This window comes from Euphorbia lathyris, chromosome 9 (genome assembly GCF_963576675.1).
Source record: "Euphorbia lathyris chromosome 9, ddEupLath1.1, whole genome shotgun sequence".
NCBI lineage: Eukaryota > Viridiplantae > Streptophyta > Magnoliopsida > Malpighiales > Euphorbiaceae > Euphorbia > Euphorbia lathyris.
In genome coordinates this window covers 55782342-55806885 of record NC_088918.1, presented here as the reverse complement: position 1 = coordinate 55806885, position 24544 = coordinate 55782342, and the positions used below count along the sequence as shown (strand labels likewise).

The window sequence follows — 24544 nt, the reverse complement described above, 5'->3', positions numbered from 1 at the left end:
GGAAATTTTTCTTCATAGATTGTTGTTATATAGTATTTATTGGTATCATTATGTACAAGCAGGACCGTTTGATCTCTCACATAGTGTCTTACACAGACTCTATATCTCTCACTTTCACTCATATATATAGATGTATATATTAAAACTGACAAAATGGACTGAACCCTTGCAACTCATTGTTGTTGACTGAGGCGCCATCCGAATTAATGAGCTTTAGTCCGAATCCCGTTCATTTGCTTTAGAACTGCGTGTCATGCCAGATTTTGTAGCTGCTTCCTCTGTTAGTGCAAAGATGTAACGGTAGAGAATTCGAATGCAGAAACTTGATCCCGGTAGCAGTATAAACTCGATTGCCATTTCTAGCTGATGTTAAAGTCAGCATCTTTTGTTTTGCTGCAAATTCCGGATGGCAAGCCAACGATTTTGGTATTCTGTGAGCATTAACTGAACATTTTTTGGCCAAGTTAGGAATTCCGTGGAGATGGGAAGGAAGGTCAATTTGAAAATCTCCAAATTCATCAGTGACAGCTTTTACTAAATTTCTTTTGGTCCTCTTCCCTATTCTGTTGCAGTTGATGGTCACCAAAGCACCTGCATGAAAAAATGAAATAAAAAAATATTTATACTGTTGGTAGTCATTTTGAATATTACATATTAAAAGAAAAATGTAAACTTGATTTTACAACATAATGAAATCTGTCAGGGAAGAAAATGATAAGCAATATTCCATAAGTTAGTTTATGGTGAGTAGTTGCTTTTGATGTGAGTTTGCAAGTATATTGTCAATTTGAGCAATCTCTTTGAAAAATAAAGATGAACAGCCAAGCTTCAGCCTAGGGTGACAGCAACTTTGTATGTTTTGATTTTGAGTCAGAATACAGTTTGTTGGGTCTTTACTTTAGGCCCCCAAAAATAATAATAATAACAATAATAATATTAGAAAGGTATCTAGCAATCAGTAAGGGCACCCTAATATTAATTTTAAATTAAGTTTCACTTTTCTTTCTCCAGAAATAAGAGAAGATGTAAAATATTTACTAAGAATATTTAACTACTGAATTAAATTTATTACCAAGCCAGAAGAGCTCTAATATTATATTATATCCTTAAAAATGCTAAATATATTTTTTTTGGGTGGATAAGAAGGCAAAGCCCCAAAAAAAACAAAAACAAAACTAACACAAATATTTTTTCTAGTAATTATATATGATCATATATTTTTTGAACAATAACCATAACACTAATATTAACTAAACAGCAGATCATTAACTAATCACTAAAACTCTTCTTTTGAAGTGAAAAGACAAATAGAAGCAACCAAACACCTCCTAAAAGTAATATAAATTAAGGTTGTTGATTTGAGTAATTAAAGATTTCACGTCACTTAAATTAGAGATTTTGAGTTCGAACCTTAATGTATTTAATAAAATTTTAATGAGAAAAGAGTACGGTAAAAGACAGTTTATAAATTTCAAAGTGCAGGTCTTCGATAAAAAAAGAAATGTGAGTGGGGAGTTGTTTTATTTTATGTTGTTATATGTAGCAAATGCTTGGAAATAGTTGTAGTGACATTTCAGCTGTATATACATAATGACTTGCTCCCTAATTCCGTCAATTTAATCTTGGATCAAAAGTTAGGCTGAAAACTACTACATATCCTACCTCAGAAAATTCCATTCCCTCTTGCTTCAAATTAAGCTACTCAAGTACCCCTAAACTTCAAACATACAAGAAACTAAAACATCAAAAATTATTCCCACTACATTATATTTACATTTATTTTAATGTTTTGCTCCCATCATGGTATTAAGGGATAAAGTACAAATCTAGGGGCAATGAATTAAATCTTTACGTATAAAAACAATAAATTTTAAATTTAATGTTTCAGACTGTACAATTACAAATTTTATTAACTATAGATCAGTTTTTTCCGATTAACAAAAGATGTTTTTCCGATTAACAAAAGATGTATAATTTCAAATCTTATTTAGTGGCCATAAAATTGAGAGTTAGAATATGTCGAAAGGACATGAAATTGCGTTGGCTAGAACATGAAATTGGAGTGGAAAAAAAACTCATCTTTCATTAATGAGACTTGAAATTGTACTATTTGGCTACTTTGCTCTTTCTTGTTCTTGTTTACTGGTTGTCTTTCGAAAAGGTTGCTTTTACAAAAGCAGAGATTCTCTGCTTTTGTAAAAAACTATTTTCAACTGTAAAAGACAAACCGACAGTGTCTAACTAAACACCTAAAACTCCGCTTTTTAAAATAAAAATACAAACAAGAGATAAAAAGTAGGTAAACAAACACCCAGAAGTCTACTTTAATTTAAAAAACAGTAATGAAACTAATAGAGGAAACAAAAAGTAAAGACACGTTTCGAGGGAAAAACCGACACTATAACCTGGAGAGGGTCTTAGCTCTCCAGCCAATTCAAAAATACATTTTAGGACGGTGAGTGAAGAAATTTAGCCAAATCAAAATCCCTAACCAACCAATAATCTCCTTTAAAATTTTGCTCCCTAACTTTATCCTACATCCGCGTCCACCCTGAACATGTCAAAATGGGTTGTCTTATTATAGTAATTATGTATGGTCTATATAGTCTACATGATTATATATAATATAAATCACACAAAAAATTATACAAGTAACACATAAATAATAATCGAGTCAAAGAGATTGTTTTTGTAAATCTTACTGTGGTGTGTATAAGAGCAATCCTAGTTATAGTTGCCACCTCTCAAAACCTAAAATGATAATCTACATTTGTTCATTTTTCTTTTGAATCAAAGCTCTATCAGATAATCATGTTCTTTTTTTACGGATTTATATAGAAATAAATATGCAATGAAATGAAATAATAAAATAAATTACCAGAAAGTGGCCAAGTTCGAATATGATGGTGACCATGGAAACAAGATTGACAGAGAAGAGAGCCAGTTATGATGACATTAGAAAGCTTTTCCTCTCCATAACCAGCCAATTTCGCCATTTCTTCTCTGCTCGACAGCTGATATATATGACTGCTCTCTCCTTCTTCTTCTTCTTCTACTCCGGCAGCCATTGATATTTCAGAGAAGCTCATCATCAAGAAGTAAATCATTGAAATTAGCTTTAAGAAACTGGTGAAGCAGCTCATCTTCTTTTTCTAAAATGTTTTATGTATCTCGGATGAAGCTTGTCTAATTATTATATATATAGGAGAAGACGAACAAACATGCAATTTTTCTCACCGGTTATGGTTTAGCTTTTATAAAAGACCTATATTCTATATATTATTACTACTATACCCCCGATCCTTCCTTGCTTTACACTTTACAAGGACATTTTAGTAAATTAATTATCCCCTCATCACATTTCGGATTATATAATATTTTTTTATTGTATGTTGGATTTGGACTCCCAATCCATATAAGTTAATATTAAATGGTGGTGCAAGTTAATAGATTTGGTTCATCTCCAATATTTAAACTAAAGTATATAATAAAATCTAGAATTAAGGTGCAAAAATACCCCTAACGTTTTGGGTCAAGAGCAATTTTACCTCTAACGTCTAAAATGATGCAATTTTACTCCTAACTTTAGAAGTCAAGAGCAATTTTACCCATAACGTTAATAAATTGGGTCAACTTGAGAAATAATTCATCAAACTGTCTTCTCGGTCATGAATCTTGTTATCTACACTTCATACATGTGTCATTTTATCAGTAACAAATCACAAACATTCATTGGGATGTGAAAAAAAATAAAAAAATATACTGTCTTTTTGTACGGATAGACAAAAAAATTCAAACAATCCACCGAATTTATAAATATTAATCTCAAATTTTATTATTAAATTATAAAAAATATGAAATCCTTTTTTTTAGAACGAATTATTATGCAATTGGTGCAGAATAATGAACAAAAATATCTGTGTTTTATAATAGTGTCTGAAATCAACCCAATTTATCAACGTTAGGGGTAAAATTGCTCTTAGCTTCCAATGTTAGGGGTAAAATTGCACCATTTTATACGTTAAGGGTAAAATTGCTCCTGACCCATAACGTTAGGGGTATTTTTACACCTTAACCCTAAAATCTAACATGGATACATAGTACAAAAATGAATTTTATTTCGCGTTGAGAATGACTCAACAGTCTAATTAAATTAAAAGTTATTGAAGCCAAGGATTTCGTTTCAAGTTAAATTATTCCGTTAGAAATACAAAAAATAAACAAATCTTAAGGTTAGATATTAAAAGATATAGTATGTTTCTTTAAAAAAAAAAAAATATCGATACTCGTTTGGAATTGAATTGATTTGGGGTTTTAGAGAAAGTTTTCCAATAAAAAAGCCAAAGAATTGTGCAAATCATGAGCGTGAAATATAACTTGGTGAGTTCTTAGGTAGTGAAAGAAGTTGCATCGTTGATTCGTTATGATTCCATTATTATTATTTTTTTTTTTGGTAAGACGTTATGATTCCATTATTAGTTATTGAACTTTTGTTTATATTTACTAATTACGATCTGGATTAGATTTTTAAGATTGTTAAAGTTGTTAGGATTTCTTGAAACCTATATAAAGGCATAAATGTGTATTTTAAGAGTGAGAAAAAATGTATGAATATTAACTCAGTCATCAGATTTGCCAATTGCAAACTCACTCATCGGATTCGCAAATATGGTGAAGAGCACTTAATGAACTTTTCACTACAACTTCATACATACTCATCTTCATCTCAGGGGTGGGAGCATGGCAAAGAGTTCTTTGAAAACTATGCAACTAGCACACTATTGTCTCTAATATCATTTGTAACAAGTTCAGAGTTTTAGTGTACATGTAATGTCCATGCGGCACACCAAGTCTCTCCAGGGTCGGTCCTGACATCTTAGGGGCCCCAGGCGAAATAAGAGATATTGGGCCCTTAATAAAAAAAAAAAATTGTACTTAAAAGTCTAAAAATAGAAATTCGGGCCCATTTTGGACCTAAAATATCATATTATTTGGTCAATTTTTAGACCTAATGGGTATTATAACTAAATTTATAACTAAAAAAATAGTATATATTCAATAAAATTAAAATTTTTGGGCCCCTTTTAGCCTTGGACCCTGGGCGGCCGCACCCCGGGCCTATGCCCAGGGCCGGCCCTGAGTCTCTCATATGTCCCAAGGTTAAGCCCATTTTATTACAATGCTCTTATTGTTGCTCTTTGATGGGCTCGTTAGAGGAGAGGGAAAGCTCCCGACTGGTGCAATGCATAGATAGCATGCTCATCTATCATAGTAAAGTCCTAAACTTGCAACAAGCTCCCTAAGCTCAATTGGATCGGCATGCTTAGCTCAAGATAGGCAAGCATCCACGACTTGTACTCACAATTAACACTGTCTCGCATGTGAAATTTAAGCTCACCAACAAGCATCTCATTTTATCCCCTCGTCATATATTTGCTAATGTGGTGAACAGCACTAAGTGAAATTTTCAGTGCAACTTCCTATACACTCATCCTCGTATTAATATGTTTTTTTAGAGGACCTACTTGTGAACATCCTTGCCCATGGGCTGCGAGCATGGTAAATAGTGCTTGGAAAACAATATAGCTAGCACACTATTGTATCTAATACCATTTTTACAAGGTCGGTTTTTCATGTGGAGGAAACACTTGGCGGTACATCGTCTCTCACATCTCCCGAGGTTAAGCATTTTCTATCTTTGATGCTCAATGGTTTTTTATGGGCTCGTCATAAGAGTAAGGAAAGCTTCCGACTATTGTGGTGTCTAGATAGCATGCATATCTGTCATAGTCAAATCCTATACCTGTGAAAAGCTCCCCAAACTGAATTGGATCAGTATGCCTAACTCAATATAGCAAGCATCCATAACACACTCACAATTATCATTTTCTCACATCCCATATTTAAGTTCAATAACATGCATTTTTCTCTATCTTAGTGATATAGATTAAAGTCGACTGAGAGTTTTAATCTTAAACTCACAAAGATTTCACTCTTCTCAAGCTAAACTTGAAGGTTGGGTTAACCCAAAACAATGATGAACCTTGAGCTCCAATGTAGGCTTTGATATTGATTTCATAAAAGTTAAAAAACATTACAAAAAGAAAAGCTTATATACTCTATCCAAACATATGGGAAAAGACTAAGAACCCTTGAGTAGGGTTTTTAGCAAAACACATGAAAGAGGGAAAATAGGGAGGAAAGGAAACAATGGCAAATTCAGTAATTTAGTGGGAATGGCAAAACAGTAATTAAAGAAGAGCAGAAATGGTCCCCCTAGTAGTAAGAACTTAGTGGAGAAGTATTCTCCTGGGGGGCACTCTCCGCGTGGATCTATTCATGCCCTGCGTGATTGAGCTTCTGAGTTTGGGGGCTCTTGTTGGCGAAGTTCACGCGTGGCGTCCATGGTGGTACGCCCCGCGTGATTGACCTCCTGGACACTCTTTACTTCGGAAGATGGCTCCACGTACAAGGTGGGATGCCCCGCATGGATGGGCTACTGGACTTTCCTCTGGAAACAGAGCTCCCCACGCTCCGCGCATGAGGAGGCACGCCCCGCGTGCTCTGTTGGCTGCCCTTACTCTCGCCTTCTTCGGATGGTCTCCCTCGCGTCTCGTCTCTTGGTTCTGGATTCATATATGACAAATAGATGCCGTCATCATTCTCCCCTTCTTTGAAAGAGTCGGACTCCGCCTCGGTTGTCTTGGTCGGGAACGCCCCATCCGGTTTCCACAAGCTTAGATCCTGCACATTAAAAGAAGAAGACATCTTCCCAAGCCAATTAGGAAGGGTTAGTTGGTAGGCATTGGCACTAATCTTCTTGGTGACTCGGAAGGGTTATACTTCCTCAGCCTCAACTTGCTACTCGGAGCATGCATGAGCCGCTCTTTCCCCAAGTACACCATCACTTCATCCCCAACTTCAAACTGCACATCTCTCCGGTGCTCAACAACTTTGGCCTTGACCTTGCTATTTTTCTCCTCAATGCTATGCCGAACTTCTTGGTGCCTTCTATGATAGTCGTTGGCCAAATTATGGGCGGCTATACTCTTCTTCTCCCCCTTTGGAACCTCCCCCAGATCAAGTGAATGGCTGGGTGCCTTGGTGTACATGACCTCGAAAGGGGTCTTTACGGTGGTAGAACTCACGGCGGAGTTATAAGCAAACTCGGCTTGGGCGATCATCCCACATCTTGGGCTTGTCCCGGTATTTGATTCTTAAGAGATTTCCCAAGGTCGGATTTACCGCTTCAGTTTGCCCATCCGTTTGGGGGTGAGCCATGGTACTAAACTTTAACGTGGTTCCCAGAATAGTCCACAAATTTCGCCAAAAGTGGCTAACGAATTTCGTGTCTCGATCTGACACTATGCTCTTTGGCACCCCGTGTAACCTCACCACCTTACGGAAGAAAAGCTTAGCAATGGTAGTGACAACATTAGTCTTCTGACACGGGATGAAGTGGGCCATTTTCGAGAATCTATCCACCACTACGAAAATAGAATCCATACCACGTTGGGTCCTTGGTATCCCCAACACAAAGTCCATTGAGAGATCCTCCCAAATGGTTTCTGGAATCGGTAGGTGCATACATAACCCGGTATTAGTAGCATGCCCCTTGGATGTTTGGCAAGTCTCACATCGCTCCACGATGTACGCCACGTCTCTCCTCATCCTATGCCAAAAGTATCGGGAGCTAACCGCTTCAAAAGTCTTATCTCGACCAAAATGGCCTCCTAAAACCCCTCCGTGTAGCTCTCGGATTACTCTCTCTCATATGGACGTACTTGGGAGGCATAATTGTCTACCCCTCATGAGAAATCCACCAACCAATTGATACTCCCCTCCTTCGGTGCCATGTCTACACTTTTCCCACTCACCTCTGAAGTCCGGATCATCATAGTACTCCCCCTTGATGTGCTCAAAATCCACTAACTCTAATGGCACTGTTTTGAGGAGTGCTACCCTTCGGCTCAAGGCATCCGCCACTTTGTTTTGTTGACCCGCTTTGTGGAGAAGATTATAAGGAACTTATCCACAAAAGCGAACCATCTAGCATGCATGGAACTCTGGAGTTGCTTTTGGCTTCCCAAGTATTTGAGGGCTTGATGGTCGGTGTACAACATGAACTCCTTCCCAATTAGATAGTGCTCCCATGTCTTGAGAGCCCGCACTACCGCATAAAACTCCTTGTCATAGGTAGCCCACTTTTGCCGTGAATCACATACCTTCTCACTAAAATAAGCAATGGGCCGCCTCTCTTGCATCAACACTCCCCCAACTCCTACTCCACTTGCATCACACTGAACTTCGAAAAGCTTATCAAAGTCGGGAAATGCTAAAACCGGAGCAGTGCTTAGTTTCTCTTTGATCAATACAAAATTTCTCTCTTGCTCATCTTCCCACTTGAAGCCCCTCCCCTTCTTCAAACACTCGATCATTGGTGCCACGATAGCGCTGAAATTCTGGATGAATCGCTGGTAGAAAGTGGCTAACCCATGAAAGCTTCTAATGTCCCCAACAGTCTTCAGAGTCGGCCACTCCCGAATAGCTCTAACTTTCTCTCCATCAACCCGGATTCCGTTTCCACTTACCACATACCCGAGAAACACAAAACTCTCCATCACAAAATCACACTTCTTAGTGTTGTCAAAGAGTTGATTCTCCCGGAGCAATACTAAGACGGACCACAAGTGCTCTACATGCTCTTCCAAAGTCTTGCTATGGATGAGAATATCATCGAAGTAGACCACTACAAACTTCCCAATCACCGGACGTAAGACTTGGTTCATCAACCTCATAAAAGTACTCGGTGCATTGGTCATCCCAAACAGCATCACTAGCCACTCATACAACCCGTCATGCGTCTTAAACGCTGTTGTTAGACGAGGTGCCGCGGCCTAATCTCCCGGGCGGACCGGGGGGTGGACAACCTCATGGCGACGTAAGCGGTGATTGGCGCCGAAAGCAACCAATCGTGGAATCAAGCTGCTCGGCAGGGCCGGAGCTCGGAGATATGGAAGAGTCGCCACCCACGAATGGGAAAATGAACACCGATCCCTTGCGGGAGACTGGTGTGGGTTCGGAAAACTTAGGTACGAGCCGAGAAGGCTAGCTCCTTTCCGGAGAAAGGCTACTAGGCACCCCGACATCGCCCGGTTATGAACCACCGGCCTCCTACTCAGCATGTTAGGCGATAACGGACTAATCGTATACTTCTTTAAGTTTAAAATTCATTTGAAACCCTTTTCTTTCTCTTTTTGGAAACCATTTTGAGCATATGATATTGAAAAGCCACATCAGTAAAGAATCACCCATTTATGTTTATACATACACAGAGAGGGGGAAGAAAGAAGTGATTTATTTACAACCGTATTTAAATGTTATGTTGTGTGTCTATCCTACATTAACTTATTTCCCCAAAACGATGTTTATTACATGGTTCGCACCTTAATCGCCGTTGGGACGATTTAGGTGCGTTTTAAAACCCCGTTTGATGAAGCTTACCCGAGTCGCCGTTGGAACGACTCGAGTAATTGAAAACGTTAAAGTAAAAGCCTTTTAATAAGAAAACGTGGTTAAACATACAAGTCAATTTTATTTTGTACAAATTCATTAAGAAAGTGATTCAAAATCTCCATTATTAACAAAGAAAACGATTTTGATTACAATGTTCGCTTAATCCGTCGTTGGAACGGACTAAGGTTTTAAAACGTGGTGTTTTGAAGACGATTTGAAATATCAACCAAAATGACTCTATTTATCTACATTAGAGATTTAAGAAAGCTCATTAGCTTAAATAATTTAATTGAAAACTCTCTTTTTGTGACTTATTTTCCCCACTTATTTAATGGACTCTCTAACTATTATAATTACATCAATAAACACATTTAGGCCCAAAATTTAATTTTTCCAAGTGAAGCCCATTTGAAACATGGACTTATAAATGACCAAAAGAAATAAAGAAAATAATATAGATATATATTTACACATTTTAGCCCAAAAGACATAAAATAAGAGTAAAAGAAAATATATTATCTAATACATATATAAGAAAGAATAATGAAAATAATATATTTATACTTTAAACATAAGAAAATAGTGAATGAAATTCATAAATAGGAAAATAGCCTTTATCACTCAAAATAATTTTATTTAACAATAATTAAGATAACCCAAATATACCCCAAAACTATATATATATACATAACTAATATAATCTTAATGTAAAAAAGACTATATGTTCATCCCCCAATATCTACTAATTATCTCCCAAAATGCCCAAGTAAATAACATTTAAAATAGAATTTAATGTAATTTAAATGAATAATAATAAAAAAGAAAGTAATATGTACATGTACAAAAAATTAGAATAAAAAATGGAATACCAATCTCCTAAAATAATTATATATGTTGAAGTTTTAAAACAATTTGAAAAGAATATATTACATTATTATATATTTATATACTAAGGATTAAAAGTCTAAAAGTTAAGAAAAAGGGACCGAAATGGCATTTTTTACATTTTGGCAGATTTACCGACGGAAAATCCGTCGGTAAACAACATTTAGTGACAGAATTGGCAAATTACAGCAGCACTCCAATATTTTCCAGATTTATTCAAAAGCTTTAAATTAAATCTAATTCAATCGTTTTGGACTTCCGAACTACCAAAGATGGATCATAGTCGAAAACGGAAGTTCCTAAAACGATGTTTTTATTTTAAAACGTTATTTGAAAACCTCTTTTAAATTAAAAACTTATAATTACAACATTTTCGATACCCGAACTACCTTTTTATCGGATCACGGTTCGTATTGGGATATCCAAAACGAGGTTTTTATTTTAAAACAAAACCCGAGTTTTATTTAACACGAAACGAAAATTAAATAAATACGTTAATTAAATAAAACGTGACAAAATAAATAAATAACTAAAGGAATGAAAACTATAGCATAAAAAAATAAATAGAAGGAGAGAATAAATTAAATAAAATAAAGAGTCTAGTCCTCGGATAATACCTTTGATTCGGTATCTGACAGTCGAAGCCGATTGATTCCACGAACCGCGAGCTCCCGATATTAATAAAAATTTAGTAAAAATTGAACTTAGGAAATTTGGAATTTTTGAGAAAAAAAAAATATTTTTCTCAAAAAAAATTCACTCTCTCTCTCTCTAAAAATGTTTAGAGTGAGAAAGTTTTCCTCAAAAAAGCCTCCTCTCTTCACCTTGGGATCCGTGACCTTATATAGGGAAACGGATCCCGGAACAATGGGCGACGCCCAAAAAAAATTGGGCGTCGCCCATTGTGGTTGGGCGGCCGCCCAACCTAGTGTTGGGCTACCGCCCAACCTAGTGTTGGGCTACCGCCCAACCTTGTTGGGCGGCCGCCCAACATGAGTTGGGCGGCCGCCCAACAATAGTTGGGCGGCCGCCCAACGGCGTTGGGCGAGCGCCCAACGCTTCGTCGGGCGCCCACCCGATGCGTTGGGCGTTCGCCCGACGTGGTTGGGCGCCCGCCCGGCGACCCCCGGGGCGTGTCCCGCGCCGTCGGACGCGTGCACTCCGTGGCCGCCGAGCGCGCGTTCCGCGCAGCTAGACGCTCGCGCGTTGCGGCCGCCGAACGCGCGCCTCGCGCCGCCAGGCACGTGTGCTCAACGGCCCACGAGGGCGGGCACCGCCAGCGGTCCCAGGCATTGCCCCGGGCGTCGAGAGCGTGCCACTCGCGGTGCGTCCGACGGACGCCGCGCGCACGTCTCGAGCCGTCAAGCGGGCGTTCGACCATCGTCGTCCGCGTGCGGGATGCCGTTGCGTGTCCGCGTCGTGCCGTTAATTTTCCTCAGCTTATTATTCTTTATATATTTTTCAAAACTTCCGGAATCAATCGCTTCGACCGTCTTGTTTCAGGTTTTCGTCACAGGTCCTCCGACTCGGTGTCTACAGCTGTCTTCCACTCATCTCCTGCCTTAATCCGAATTTGGTGGTATCCACTTCTCAAGTCATTCTTCGAAAAGACCTTAGACCCCCCCCAATTGGTCAAGCATATCATCAAGTCGGGGAATCGGAAACTTATACCTCTCATATGTCGAGTTCTCCCCCAAATGATGGTAAGTCCACTTTCAATTTGAAGGCATCATCCCTCTCAAAGTTTCCTCTATACGCCATTCTCACACTCGGCTCGCCTCTATATCCGCCTCTTTTATTGCCCCGACCCCCATACGGATCATTCAAACCAAAATTCTTCCTCTCATAACCACCTACAACATCATTATGCACAATATCCACATTTCCGGCACGCACATGCACGTGACCAACAACATCATTTGCATTCATATCATGCCTAGGTCTATCATTCATAGCATTGTCATCAATCCTAATCCCCATATTCCTAGGAATCCTAGGCATACCATAATCATCAAATAAAATCAATACCACTATGAAAATAGAATCCATACCACGTTGGGTCCTTGGTATCCCCAACACAAAGTCCATTGAGAGATCCTCCCAAATGGTTTCTGGAATCGGTAGGTGCATACGTAACCCGGCATTAGTAGCATGCCCCTTGGATGTTTGGCAAGTCTCACATCGCTCCACGATGTACGCCATATCTCTCCTCATCCTAGGCTAAAAGTATCGGGAGCTAACCGCTTCAAAAGTCTTATCTCGACCAAAATGGCCTCCTAAAACCCCTCTGTGTAGCTCTCGGATTACTCTCTCTCGTATGGATGTACTTGGGAGGCATAATTGACTACCCCTCATAAGAAATCCGCCAACCAATAGATACTCCCATCCTTCGGTGCCATGTCTACACTTTTCCCACTCACCTCCGAAGTCCGGATCATCATAGTACTCCTTGATGTGCTCGAAATCCACTAACTCTAACGCCACTGTTTTGAGGAGTGCTACCCTTCGGCTCAAGGCATCCGCCACTTTGTTTTGTTGACCCGCTTTTTGGCTTCCCAAGTACTAAAGGGCTTAATGGTCGGTGTACAACATGAACTCCTTCCCAATTAGATAGTGCTCCTACGTCTTGAGAGCCCGCACTACCGCATAAAACTCCTTGTCATAGGTAGCCCACTTTTGCCTTGAATCACATAGCTTCTCACTAAAATAAGCAATGGGCCGCCTCTCTTGCATCAACACTCCCCCAACTCCTACTCCACTTGCATCACACTGAACTTCGAAAAGCTTGTCAAAGTCGGGAAATGCTAAAACTGGAGCGGTGCTTAGTTTCTCTTTGATTAATGCAAAACTTCTCTCTTGCTCATCTTCCCACTTGAAGCCCTTCCCCTTCTTCAAACACTCGGTCATTGGTGCCACGATAGCGCTGAAATTTCGGATGAATCGCTGGTAGAAAGTGGCTAACCCATGAAAGCTTCTAATGTCCCCAACGGTCTTCGGAGCCGGCCACTCCCGAATAGCTCTAACTTTCTCTCCATCAACCCGGATTCCGTTTCCACTTACCACATACCCGAGAAACACAAAACTCTCCATCACAAAATCACACTTCTTAGTGTTGTCAAAGAGTTGATTCTCCCAAAGCAATACTAAGACGGGCCACAAGTGCTCTACATGCTCTTCCAAAGTCTTGCTATGGATGAGAATATCATCGAAGTAGACCACTACAAACTTCCCAATCACCGAACGCAAGACTTGGTTCATCAACCTCATAAAAGTACTCGGTGCATTGGTCATCCCAAATAGCATCACTAGCCACTCATACAACCCGTCACGCGTCTTAAACGCTGTCTTCCACTCATCTCCCGCCTTAATCCGAATTTGGTGGTATCCACTTCTCAAGTCAATCTTTGAAAAGACCTTAGACCCACCCAATTGGTCAAGCATATCATCAAGTTGGGGAATCGGAAACTTGTACCATATGGTGATCTTGTTGATGGCTCGGCTATCTACACACATCCTCCATGAGCCATCTTTTTTTGGTGTCAACAATGTCGGCACCGCACATGGACTCATACTTTCTCTAACATAGCCCATTTTTATTAACTCTTCCACCTTCTCCTTTATCACTTCACTCTCCTTGGGACTCATCCGGTAGTGAGGGAAATTATGCAAGCTAGCTCCCGGTACGAGATCAATATGGTGTTGGATGTCCCGTAGAGGTGGTAACCCATATGGTAACTCTTTCGGAAATACCTCACGAAACTCATTAAGCAACCATCCCACATCTTCCGGAACTTCTCCATCCTCGCTTCCTACCCCATTCGATGGTGTGCTAGATTCCACCATAACTATATAGACCGTTTGACTTTCCTCACACTCGTTAATAAACGCCTTATGAGTTGGGCAAACATTCAAGGTAGACTTCCCTTTGGTTTTAGCCTCTCCTACAAGAGGAATGAGCACATACCGAACCCCATCTTTTACAAACCGATATGTGTTCTTCTTTCCGGCATGGGTAGCATCTCTATCAAATTTCCACGGACGTCCCAAGAGTAGGTGGCAAGTGTCCATCTCCACAATATCACAATAGACCTTATCTCGGTACTCCCCAATCTCAAGGGGTACCCTACATCTTTGGGTGACCTTCATCTCCCCCACGTTCTTGATCCACCCCATGCTATACGGACTAGGGTGCGCCTCAATAACCAATCCAAACCTCTTGGCCATGGTGTCACTAATAATGTTCTCTTGACTTCCGCTATCAATGATCACATTGCATTTCACCCCTTGCACTAGACATCGGGTTCGGAATAATTGGTGTCGTTGATTCGACTCTACCTTACTGGAGACCAAAAGTCTCCTCAGTACATGTATCGCTCGACCACCATCATACTCATCATCATCCTCATCATCTATCAGATCACAACATACATCCCCTTCATCATCATACTCATCCTCGTCTTTAGACCGCTCAACCATGTTGGCGCTCCTCCTCTTGGGGCACTCATTGGAACGATGACTCGACTCATTGCATCGAAAGCATTTGAATGGAGCCGGCCTTGCATAGGGGTTGTTGCCCTAGAGGGTTGTGCCGCCTTGAAAGGCCTTACATCCGCGCTAGGCGCATTGGGATCGCTTGAACTAGTGATACCTTTGCCTTTGTCAATTCCTTTGGGAGCTCCTCTCCCGCCATACACATTCTAAACCCCGGTTCTCCTATAACCCTCTCGTCCCCTCAAACTCAATTGGGATTCAGCTTTCAATGCTAAGTTATGGGCGTCTTGGACCCGAATCACCATTTGCGTTCCAATCCGGTCTTGAAAGCTGTATCTCAATCCTTCAAGATACCTTGAAGTCTTTTATCTTTCAGTTTCTGATAAGTTAGCCCTTGCCGAAAGCCGTAAAAACTCTGAGGTGTACTCATGAACACTCCTCGACCCTTGAGAGCAATTCCAATAAGAACTATAGATGTATTGCTCGTAGTCGGGTGGTAGAAACCTCTCTCTCAACATCGACTTCATTCTAAGCCAAGATCTAATCGGCTCCCTTCCTCCTCTTCTTCTCCCCTCTTTGACGTTATCCCACCAAACCGAGGCTCCTCCTTTGATCCGATAAGCCACTAAGCGGACTTTTCGATCCTCTGGTATACCCGCATAGTCAAAGAACTATTCCACCTCTAGCAACCAATCCAGAAAACCCTCTATGTCGAGTTCTCCCCCAAACGACGGTAAGTCCACTTTCAATTTGAAGGCATCATCCCTCTCAAAGTTTCCTCTATACGCCATTCTCACATTCGGCTCGCCTTTATATCCGCCTCTTTCATTGCCCCGACCCCCATACGGATCATTCAAACCGAAATTCTCCCTCTCATAACCACCTACAACATCATTATGCACAATATCCACATTCCCGGCATGCACATGCACGGGACCAAAACATCATTTGCATTCATATCATGCCTAGGTCTATCATTCATAGCATTGTCATCAATCCTAATCCCCATATTCCTAGCAATCCTAGGCATATCATAATCATCAAATAAATCCCCATCACTATCACTATCCACATTTCTAATGATCACGAGATTAGTTCGCCTTACCCCTTGAACCTGAGGGCCCATTGGTTGGGATGCATAATTTCGCCTTGGGGGTGGTGTCGATTGTCGTTCATGTTGGGGGTGGACTTGCTCTTCGTGTCGCCAGTGAGGTTCTCCGGTTAGAAGAGCTTGGGCGTTTCGGCCATCGAGTTTTAACCCTTCAATGGAAAGAAAGATATCTCGTTTACTAGAGTCGTGCTTCTCGTCTAACACTCGTAAGGAGTCCGTTAGTTGCCTCACAGCGCCTTCTAGCACATCAACTTGTTGCTCCATGGATCCGGTGGCTTCGTTTGTGATACATGGCTGAACCATCTCCGAGAAGAAGTCTTCGGGAAGGAAAATGACTCGGCTCTGATACCAACTAATATGGATTAAAGTCGACTGGGAGTTTTAATCTTAAACTCACAAAGATTTCACTCTTCTCAAGCTAAACTTGAAGGTTGGGTTAACCCAAAACAAGGATGAACCTTGAGCTCCAATGGAGGCTTTGATATTGATTTCATAAAAGTTGAAGAACATTACAAAAAGAAGAGCTTATATACTCTATCCAAACATATGGGAAAAGACTAAGAACCCTTGAGTAGGGTTTTCAGCAAAACACGTGAAAGGGGGCAAAATAGGGAGGAAAGGAAACAATGGCAAATTCAATAATTTAGTGGGAATGGCAAAACAGTAATTAAGGAAGAGCAGAAATGGTCCCCCCAGTAGTAAGAACTTGGTGGAGAAGTATTCTCCACGTGGGCACACTTCGCGTGGATCTATTCATGCCCCGCGTGATTGAGCTTCTGAGTTTGGGGGCTCTTGTTGGTGAAGTTCACGCGTGGCATCCATGGTGGTACGCCCCGCGTGATTGACCTCCTAGACACTCTTTACTTCGGAAGCTGGCTCCACGCTCCGCGTACAAGGTGGGACGCCCTGCGTGGATGGGCTACTGGACTTTCCTCCGGAAACAGAGCTCCTCATGCTCCGCGCATGAGGAGGTACGCCCTGCATGCTCTGCTGGCTGCCCTTGCTCTCGCCTTCTTCAGATGGTCTCCCCCGCGTCTCGTCTCTTGGTTCCGGATTGATATATGACGAAGAGATGCCCTCATCACTTAGTGTCACGACTAATAGCTCGTACATTCTTCCATATTCAACCATTGTAACATCCTCGTGCATAAGGGGTACTAATTTCCCTTTTTTTGTTGGCCCAAATCAATGCCTAATTCCATATGTACATGTACATGTCCTTGTCTCAATCTCATTAAGAGGACCCACTTACGAACTCCCTCCCCGGATTCTCCAATGTCGTGAAGAGCTCTCAATCTCTACTTCCTACTTGTCCTTGTCTCAATCTCTTTTTAGAGGAATCAATGGCAAACACCTTTGCGTATGGGTTATGAGTATGGTAACGACGCTTGTAAAACAACACACCTAACACACTTTCATCTCTGATGCCATTTCTTTTCTCCCTATATGGACGTGTGTGTTCTGTCTCTCTTTATGTTTTCTTTCATGGACATATAGAAGCGTTTTGTCTATTATCGCATAGATTCGAGTCATTGAAAGATCATGAACTCGTTCTCATAAATAAAGACTCTGAAGTCGATTCTGGGCAGAATGTGTTTCCCACCGTTGTGCCAAAAACAATTCAAGCAATTTCTACTATTGTTCTATCACGATTTATGGATTTGAAGATGCTGATGAAGTTTTTCTTATGTAGTTTTTTAATTACTTTTGTCAAAATGTACTATTTTTCCACTAATGAAACTATTGATTTTTTTTTTCCTAAAAAGAAAAATATTGAAAAATATGATATATCAATATTTATTTTGGTTAGATGACAACTCATGATATCTTAATATTGTGTATTGAATTATTCTAAAATTCATAGATATTACTCAAGTAGCTAGCTAGAAAATTAAGTAAATGGATATACTTTTGGTATATATTCAATAAATACTATTCATGGGTTAAATTACTTTGAGGGAGCCAACAATGAAGCTAGTAAGTTACTACAACATTAAAGTGTGAGTTCGTAGGGACTTCAAGGACGAGCAGGATAATTAATTTTTCAATTTTTACCCTTGATTGAATTGAAGATGCTAATTTAACCTGCAAATATCAAACCACGGCAAATTTATTCTCATTGTCAATGTAACAATATAATTTCCATTGTTGTTCATGTGTATATATTATTTTGAGGAATCTCCAATTCCTAATTTGGCTTTTGATTAAAGGAGCATCGTTAAATTCTCAACTCCCATCCCGTGTTTGTTCCAATTAGGAATGACAACAAATATGATTTTACAAGTATTGACACCACTCAATTTTAATGGAACGAGACTATCTCTAACTCTCATGGGATATACATGAGTATGAGATGAAGATTCAAAAAATTATTATCCTACTAGAACTTCTAAAAACTAATCGGAAATTAATCCAATTTGTATTTGATACTTTTATTTTATTTTTAATGAATAAATTATTCTTTAAATATAATTAAAATTTGAATAATAATATATAAAAATAGTAATAATAATAATAATAATAAAGATCTATTATAGAAAAATATATATTCTAGCATCTAATATCTTAAAAAAAATAAAAAATGTAGTAACAAAATAACATTAATTATAAAATGTCTAATAAATTATATTGATATTCTTAAAAATAATAATGGATTGTTTTAGATATTTTCTTTTAATTTTAGTTTATTTAAAATTTAAAAAATATACAGTAATTACTAGTATACTATTTAATTTAAATATTATAGTTATTTATTTATTTATTTTAAAACTATAGTTATTATTTAATTTGATTTAAATAGATAAATATATAATCAGTATTCGTAAATTGTGTAAGACGAAAATAAAAATTACAATATGTAAATGTCAAGGTAATAATGGAATAAAATGAATAGTTCGAAAAGTAAGGATATAAGTGTAATTACCAACGGATACTCTATATGTCGCCATTTATGTGGAAAACTCGAATTCATATCGGATTGATGATGAATATTAAAAGGATAAAAAGTATCATGAGGATTAAATTCAGTTAAAAATATGTTATTAATTTCGGATGGTGGTTAAAAAAAGGATGGCAAAGTTGAAATTTAAAAAAAGAAGAGTGGTATACTATAAGATATGACTTTGAAGTTACAAGAAAGTAAATGAAAAGAAAAGGAAATAGAAATGGGAAGTTAACCGTAGAAGAGTGGGTTGGTTGCCTACCCTTACCCTTGTCTTTGTCTTGTCATCCAACTATTCTATTCTAAAAAGAAAGCCGTTTACCGAGCTTCAAAGTATTCGTCTAATTAAACATTAAAAACCTTTGGAATGGAAATAAGAAGAAGTACATTTTTCTCAATCCCACTTCTAATTTTTCAAGTCTACCCTAACAATCCTTATCCATATTAGTTTGTTCATTCTCCATTGTTTCTCTCCTAAATCATCAATATGTTATATTAAATAATCAAATACATCCATGTTTACAAGTTTTAAACATGCAAAATTCTGTTTATTAATTTAACAAATTTTTAAAAGTTTCTTACTTTACACTTATTATTAAAGAAGTTGTGAAATGTATTTTCGTTGTATGTTAAGAGACTGTGATTAGAAAAAATATATTGTGTAATTTCGATTCAGTTTTAGCAGAGTACATTCTTTTATATATATATATAATTGCTATTAATTTCACATACGGAATAATAATTATTTATAGGAATATTTTTAGCAATTGAGATTTTAATAATTATTATATTATAATTAAAATAAGTCTCAAATTATAGACCTTTTTAAATAGGAGGCCATAGGGAGACTGTCACGTTCCAAACTTTGGTTTATATGCTATTTGCTATTATGGTTTGATCAGTGGCGAATACAGGATTACTCAGTTGGGGGGCCGATTTTACATGTGTGTTCGGAAAAAAAAATTGCTAAATCGAACTTGCTTAATTTTATTTATATATATATATATATATATATATATATATATATATGTTATAATTTGAATGGTCAAGAACCAATTTTAAGTATTAATGCACAATTTCTCAAAATTAAGCTAGATTTCGTTTAATAGTCCTAATAGTAAAAAAAAATTGGATTTAAGGAGGGTTGAACATGTAAAAAAATTAAAAAATTTGATTTCAGATGCCAAAATTTTTTAATAATTTGGATTTAAGGAAGCATAAGAGGCCAAAAAAATTAAAAATTTGGATTTATGGAGGCCTAACAGGCCAAAAAAAAATTAGAAATTTGGATTTATGGAATACCTAATAGATCCAAAATATTAAAATTTTGAATTTTGAACAAACTTAACACGTAATGGGATATATTTAAATTTTTTATTAGTTCAATGCTAGTTTCTAAAAAAATTATAATATTTTTACATTTTTTTTATTTTTAGTTTTAAAATTTAAAAATTTAATTTAGAAATTTAGTTGTTTGAGTCTCAAAAATAAAAAATTATTTTTTTTAATTGAAAAGACATAATAAAAATGAGTTCAAAAGTGTTATGAAAATAAATAAATTAATTAATAATGGTAACATAGTTTTATAATTATTGAAAAATAAAATTTAAATAAATAATCACTTTCTAAAATAAATTGAGGTTGGGGGAATTGAACCTAGACCTTTAAAAAAAGCAAATGTTTTAACTATCTCATCTACCTTTAAACAATGAAATATTACTACATTGAGTCTATATAGACTATTGCTAATATTAGGGAGGGGCCGAAACTACTAGTAACCATGGAAGTTTCGGCGGCCGGAGGGGCCCGCACCCCCCTTTTCAAAAAAAAAAAAAACTAGTTTTCATGTATAAAATGTAAACAGGAGATTTCTAACCAAACACATAAAACTCTCATTTTTAAAATGAAAACGTAAACATGAGAAGAAAGATAGGTAAACAAACACTATCTTAATGTAGAATACGAAACGACTATAAGGTTGAGTACATACTATCTAGATTCCCACTCTTGGGTAGCTCAAGATATTTTGGGGTTGAAATTTGTATAGGATGGGTAATGATGGATGGCATTTGACATAGAGGTTATAAATTAATGTTATTTGACGTTTATTACTAGAGATAGAGAGCTTCTTCCTTCCATTTGATTTGATGTCGTTTTCCTCCACTTCCAGTTGGACATTCAATTCTATTCTATTATTATTTGCTTCTTGTGCAGTGCAGGAGCACCTCCTGCCTTGGGTTTCTCCCTTTTAGTGGCTCGGCTGATTGATGTCCAAATGGAAAATTATGTAGTTGTTCAGCTCATCATGCAGGCACCTACTCAGCTTTTGTTATACTTGTTCCTCAAAAAAAACACTACTGTAATGGCTACACGACAGATATAAACTACATCTGACCATGGACTGGGTCGGACATAATGGGCTTTTAGATAAAAAAAAACATTCAGTCCAAGCCTAGCTCAGCCTAGCACGCTATTAATTTAGACGGTTCAGGCTGAGTTGGGTTCAGGTTTAAACATCAAATTTCAAGCACAGTCTATATAAACTCACCTAAAAATATATACATAATTTTTAATTAAAAAAATAAAATTTATCTATTACATATACTAAAGCAGGAACTTCCTACGCTGATTTGTCATCTCCTTACCCATCCTATGCTGATGTGTAATTTTTCTATTATTTCATGGTGTTTTATTTTATCATCATATTATTCCATTGTTAGTACCTTTCTTTTAATTGACAGTGCTATGATATATAACTAACTTGCTAATGCCATTGTCTCCCATTAATTGGGTTTTCTTTGCTGCAGATTTGGCGCTATAAGTTCAATTAGGTGTATTTTGGATATGACTCACTGAACCTAAGAGTATAGCTTTGTTAATCTTAAAAGTTTCAATTTTTTTGAACAAAATCTAAAATCTGGTCATGATGTTTACAAACTTATTTTACGCTTCTGGTGTAGAATATCAAGGATCTATATTTCGGTGGTCTCCCTTTGGATTGTGTTTTCCTTCATTTGATCAAATTTCAAAATGCAAATTCTAATATTGTTTGAGGTAGCTTCAGTTCCTTACTAATGTTTATTCTAGGTATCTCTAATTGCTAATTTACATATTTCTTTTGCTTTATATGAAAATATAATAAACCAGACATGTCAGGAAGTTAAATAATCTCCCAAAACAGGTGCATCTACACAATGCGAGTTTGCATCCAATCTCTCCTTATTACTGAAGCTAGCACCAATTCTTCCCCTCACATCCCTTATTGGCAAAATAAATCCCGTCAGTGCTCCCTTCTCTACTGCATTGTCTGAGAATGAATACTGTGTTTTAGCCTTGCAGATTGGTAGTTCTGTGAACCCTTATGTGCTGTACATCTCAATCTGCTTCTTTGCCTGCTTACTTATAAAATTCACATACATAAAACTCCTATATAAAAAAAACAATATGTGAAAGTTGTTGAAACACCTTTCCACAAGATTTTGATTTGACAAAATCATCCATGATTAAGAGGCAATTAAATTTAAATGCTTTGATTTAATTATACTAATGTGTTTGTTCAATATTGAGTGCAAAAATATATATATAAAGTTAGACAGGACAAAAGTCAGCATAAGCCAAGCTGAGTGGAACGAAACTCAGCATGAAAGAATAGAAGCTGAGTGGAGTAGAACTCAGTATCAGAAGTCTCCTTCAAAGTTGCCAGAACGAAGCTGACTAAATTAGAAGATTCCTTCAGAATTGTATAAACAGAACGGAGCTGACTAAGAAGGAACTCAGCATGGAAGTTGAACATTCGAAGATAACGAATGAAGCTGAGTGACAGTCACGATAGCATGAAGGATCCGTTCACTAAAGGACAAAGTCTGTCAATCTTCTGCACCAATAATTGAAGTCTCGAAAATACACAGAAGACTAATTCCAAGAAACATGGGTCAATGGATTATTGGTAAAAGACAACTGCCACAAAAAGACAAGTCTGTAGGAAGAAGACAAGGCTGACACCTGAAGAAAACAGATGACAGGATTGGCCTACAAAACTGAAGCTGACCAGAAGCTGTCTACTAAAAGAGCCGTTTTGGAATCAACGGACACACCAAATTCAAACGGTCTAATCTCCAGAATTCATCTATAAAATGGACAAGGATTTCACTTGGACATTTGCCGAATTACAAAAAGACAAATCCAAGAGAGAAATCTTCAAAGCACTCAAATACAAAGATCTTACACCAAATCTTCTATTCTTTGTGTAAATGCTAGAGTGATTCTGTGTAATCTTCTAAAGTGTTCTTTACTGAAAAGAGAACAAATGTTTATCAATTGTAATATTGAGAGTGTATGCTGAGTGCTTGGTTGTAAGCATTCAGTGGTAGAAAAATCTAAGTGCTGGGTTGTAGTACTTAGTAGGAGCTGAGTAGACGAATAGAGGACGTACTCTTGCATACTCACTGCCTTGTAAAGGGTTTGTGCTCTACCTTGAAAGAGCTCAGTATTGGATTGAAAATCCCAGGAGGAACTGGGGACTGGACGTAGGCAGAGAGGCCGAACCAGGATAAGTCGTGCTGAGTAACTTCTAAACTCTATCTCTCAATATATATATATATATATATATATATATATATATATATATATATATATGTGTGTGTGTGTGTGTGTGTGTGTGTGTGTGTGTGTGTGTGTGTGCATGTGTTGCTTGTGATATTTACTCAGCATATAAATTGTTAAAACTGAAACTGAGTAAATCTGAGTGCTGAGTTGGAAGCTGACCTCTCAAGAGTCAATTCCCAACTCTCAGGTTAAGCAGTCTTAGTCAGCATAGAACTAAAACTGTCTGACTAATCAATCGGTCATGCTGACCAACACGCTGAGTTAACAAACTCTTAAAATAACATTAAGTCAGCATAATTAAAAGCGAAAAAGTTACATTAGTTCCTATCCCCCCCCTTGGAACTAATTACTAGGGACCAACAAGTGGTATCAGAGCCTAAGCTCACTACTCAAAGATCTAACAATCTTGAGCTGATCTCGAAAAATGGGTGAGAATAGCACTCGTTTCCTTCCCGGGAACCAAACAACACAGATACTCCCTGAGGGATTATCAATCACTAGACCTCCCCTATTCTTTAGGTCAAATTATACATTCTCGAAGAATAGGATGAAGAACTTTATTCAAGCCATAAACATGAGTGCATGGCTTGCAATTGTTCAAGGTCCACATGTGCCATACAAAACTGTTAACAATGAGAAAATTGTTAAAAGTGAAGCCGAGTGGACAGAGGATGACCTCAGAAAATTACAAAATAATGCTTCGGCTATTAATATGCTTCACTGTGCTCTAGATGCTACAGAATACAATAAGATTTCAGGTTGTGAGTCAGCACAGGAGATCTGGAAAAAGCTGGAAGTGACTTATGAAGGCACCAGCAAGGTCAAGGAATCCAAAGTGAACCAACATATGCGATTGTATGAGCTGTTCAAGATGACTGACAATGAGGACATCTCAGCAATGAATGCCAGGTTCACCAACATAATAAATGAGCTTAAAAGACTCGGTAAGAATTTCACTGAAGAAGAACAAGTGAAGAAGATCTTATGAAGTCTTT

General features: G+C 37.8%; 1 protein-coding gene and 1 pseudogene across 1 annotated transcript; both read right to left on the bottom strand.

The window, feature by feature from the left end:
• Positions 1 to 22: 22 nt before the first annotated feature.
• On the bottom strand, positions 23 to 3206 carry LOC136205236 (uncharacterized). Its single transcript, XM_065995744.1, has 2 exons — positions 2879 to 3206; positions 23 to 591 (listed from the first exon to the last, which is right to left on the bottom strand). The coding sequence occupies exons 1-2, from the start codon at positions 3141 to 3143 to the stop codon at positions 239 to 241; spliced, it is 618 nt and encodes a 205-aa protein (XP_065851816.1). The 5' UTR covers positions 3144 to 3206; the 3' UTR covers positions 23 to 238.
• Positions 3207 to 22096: 18890 nt separating this feature from the next.
• On the bottom strand, positions 22097 to 22318 carry LOC136207378 (formate--tetrahydrofolate ligase-like; annotated as a pseudogene).
• Positions 22319 to 24544: the final 2226 nt, after the last annotated feature.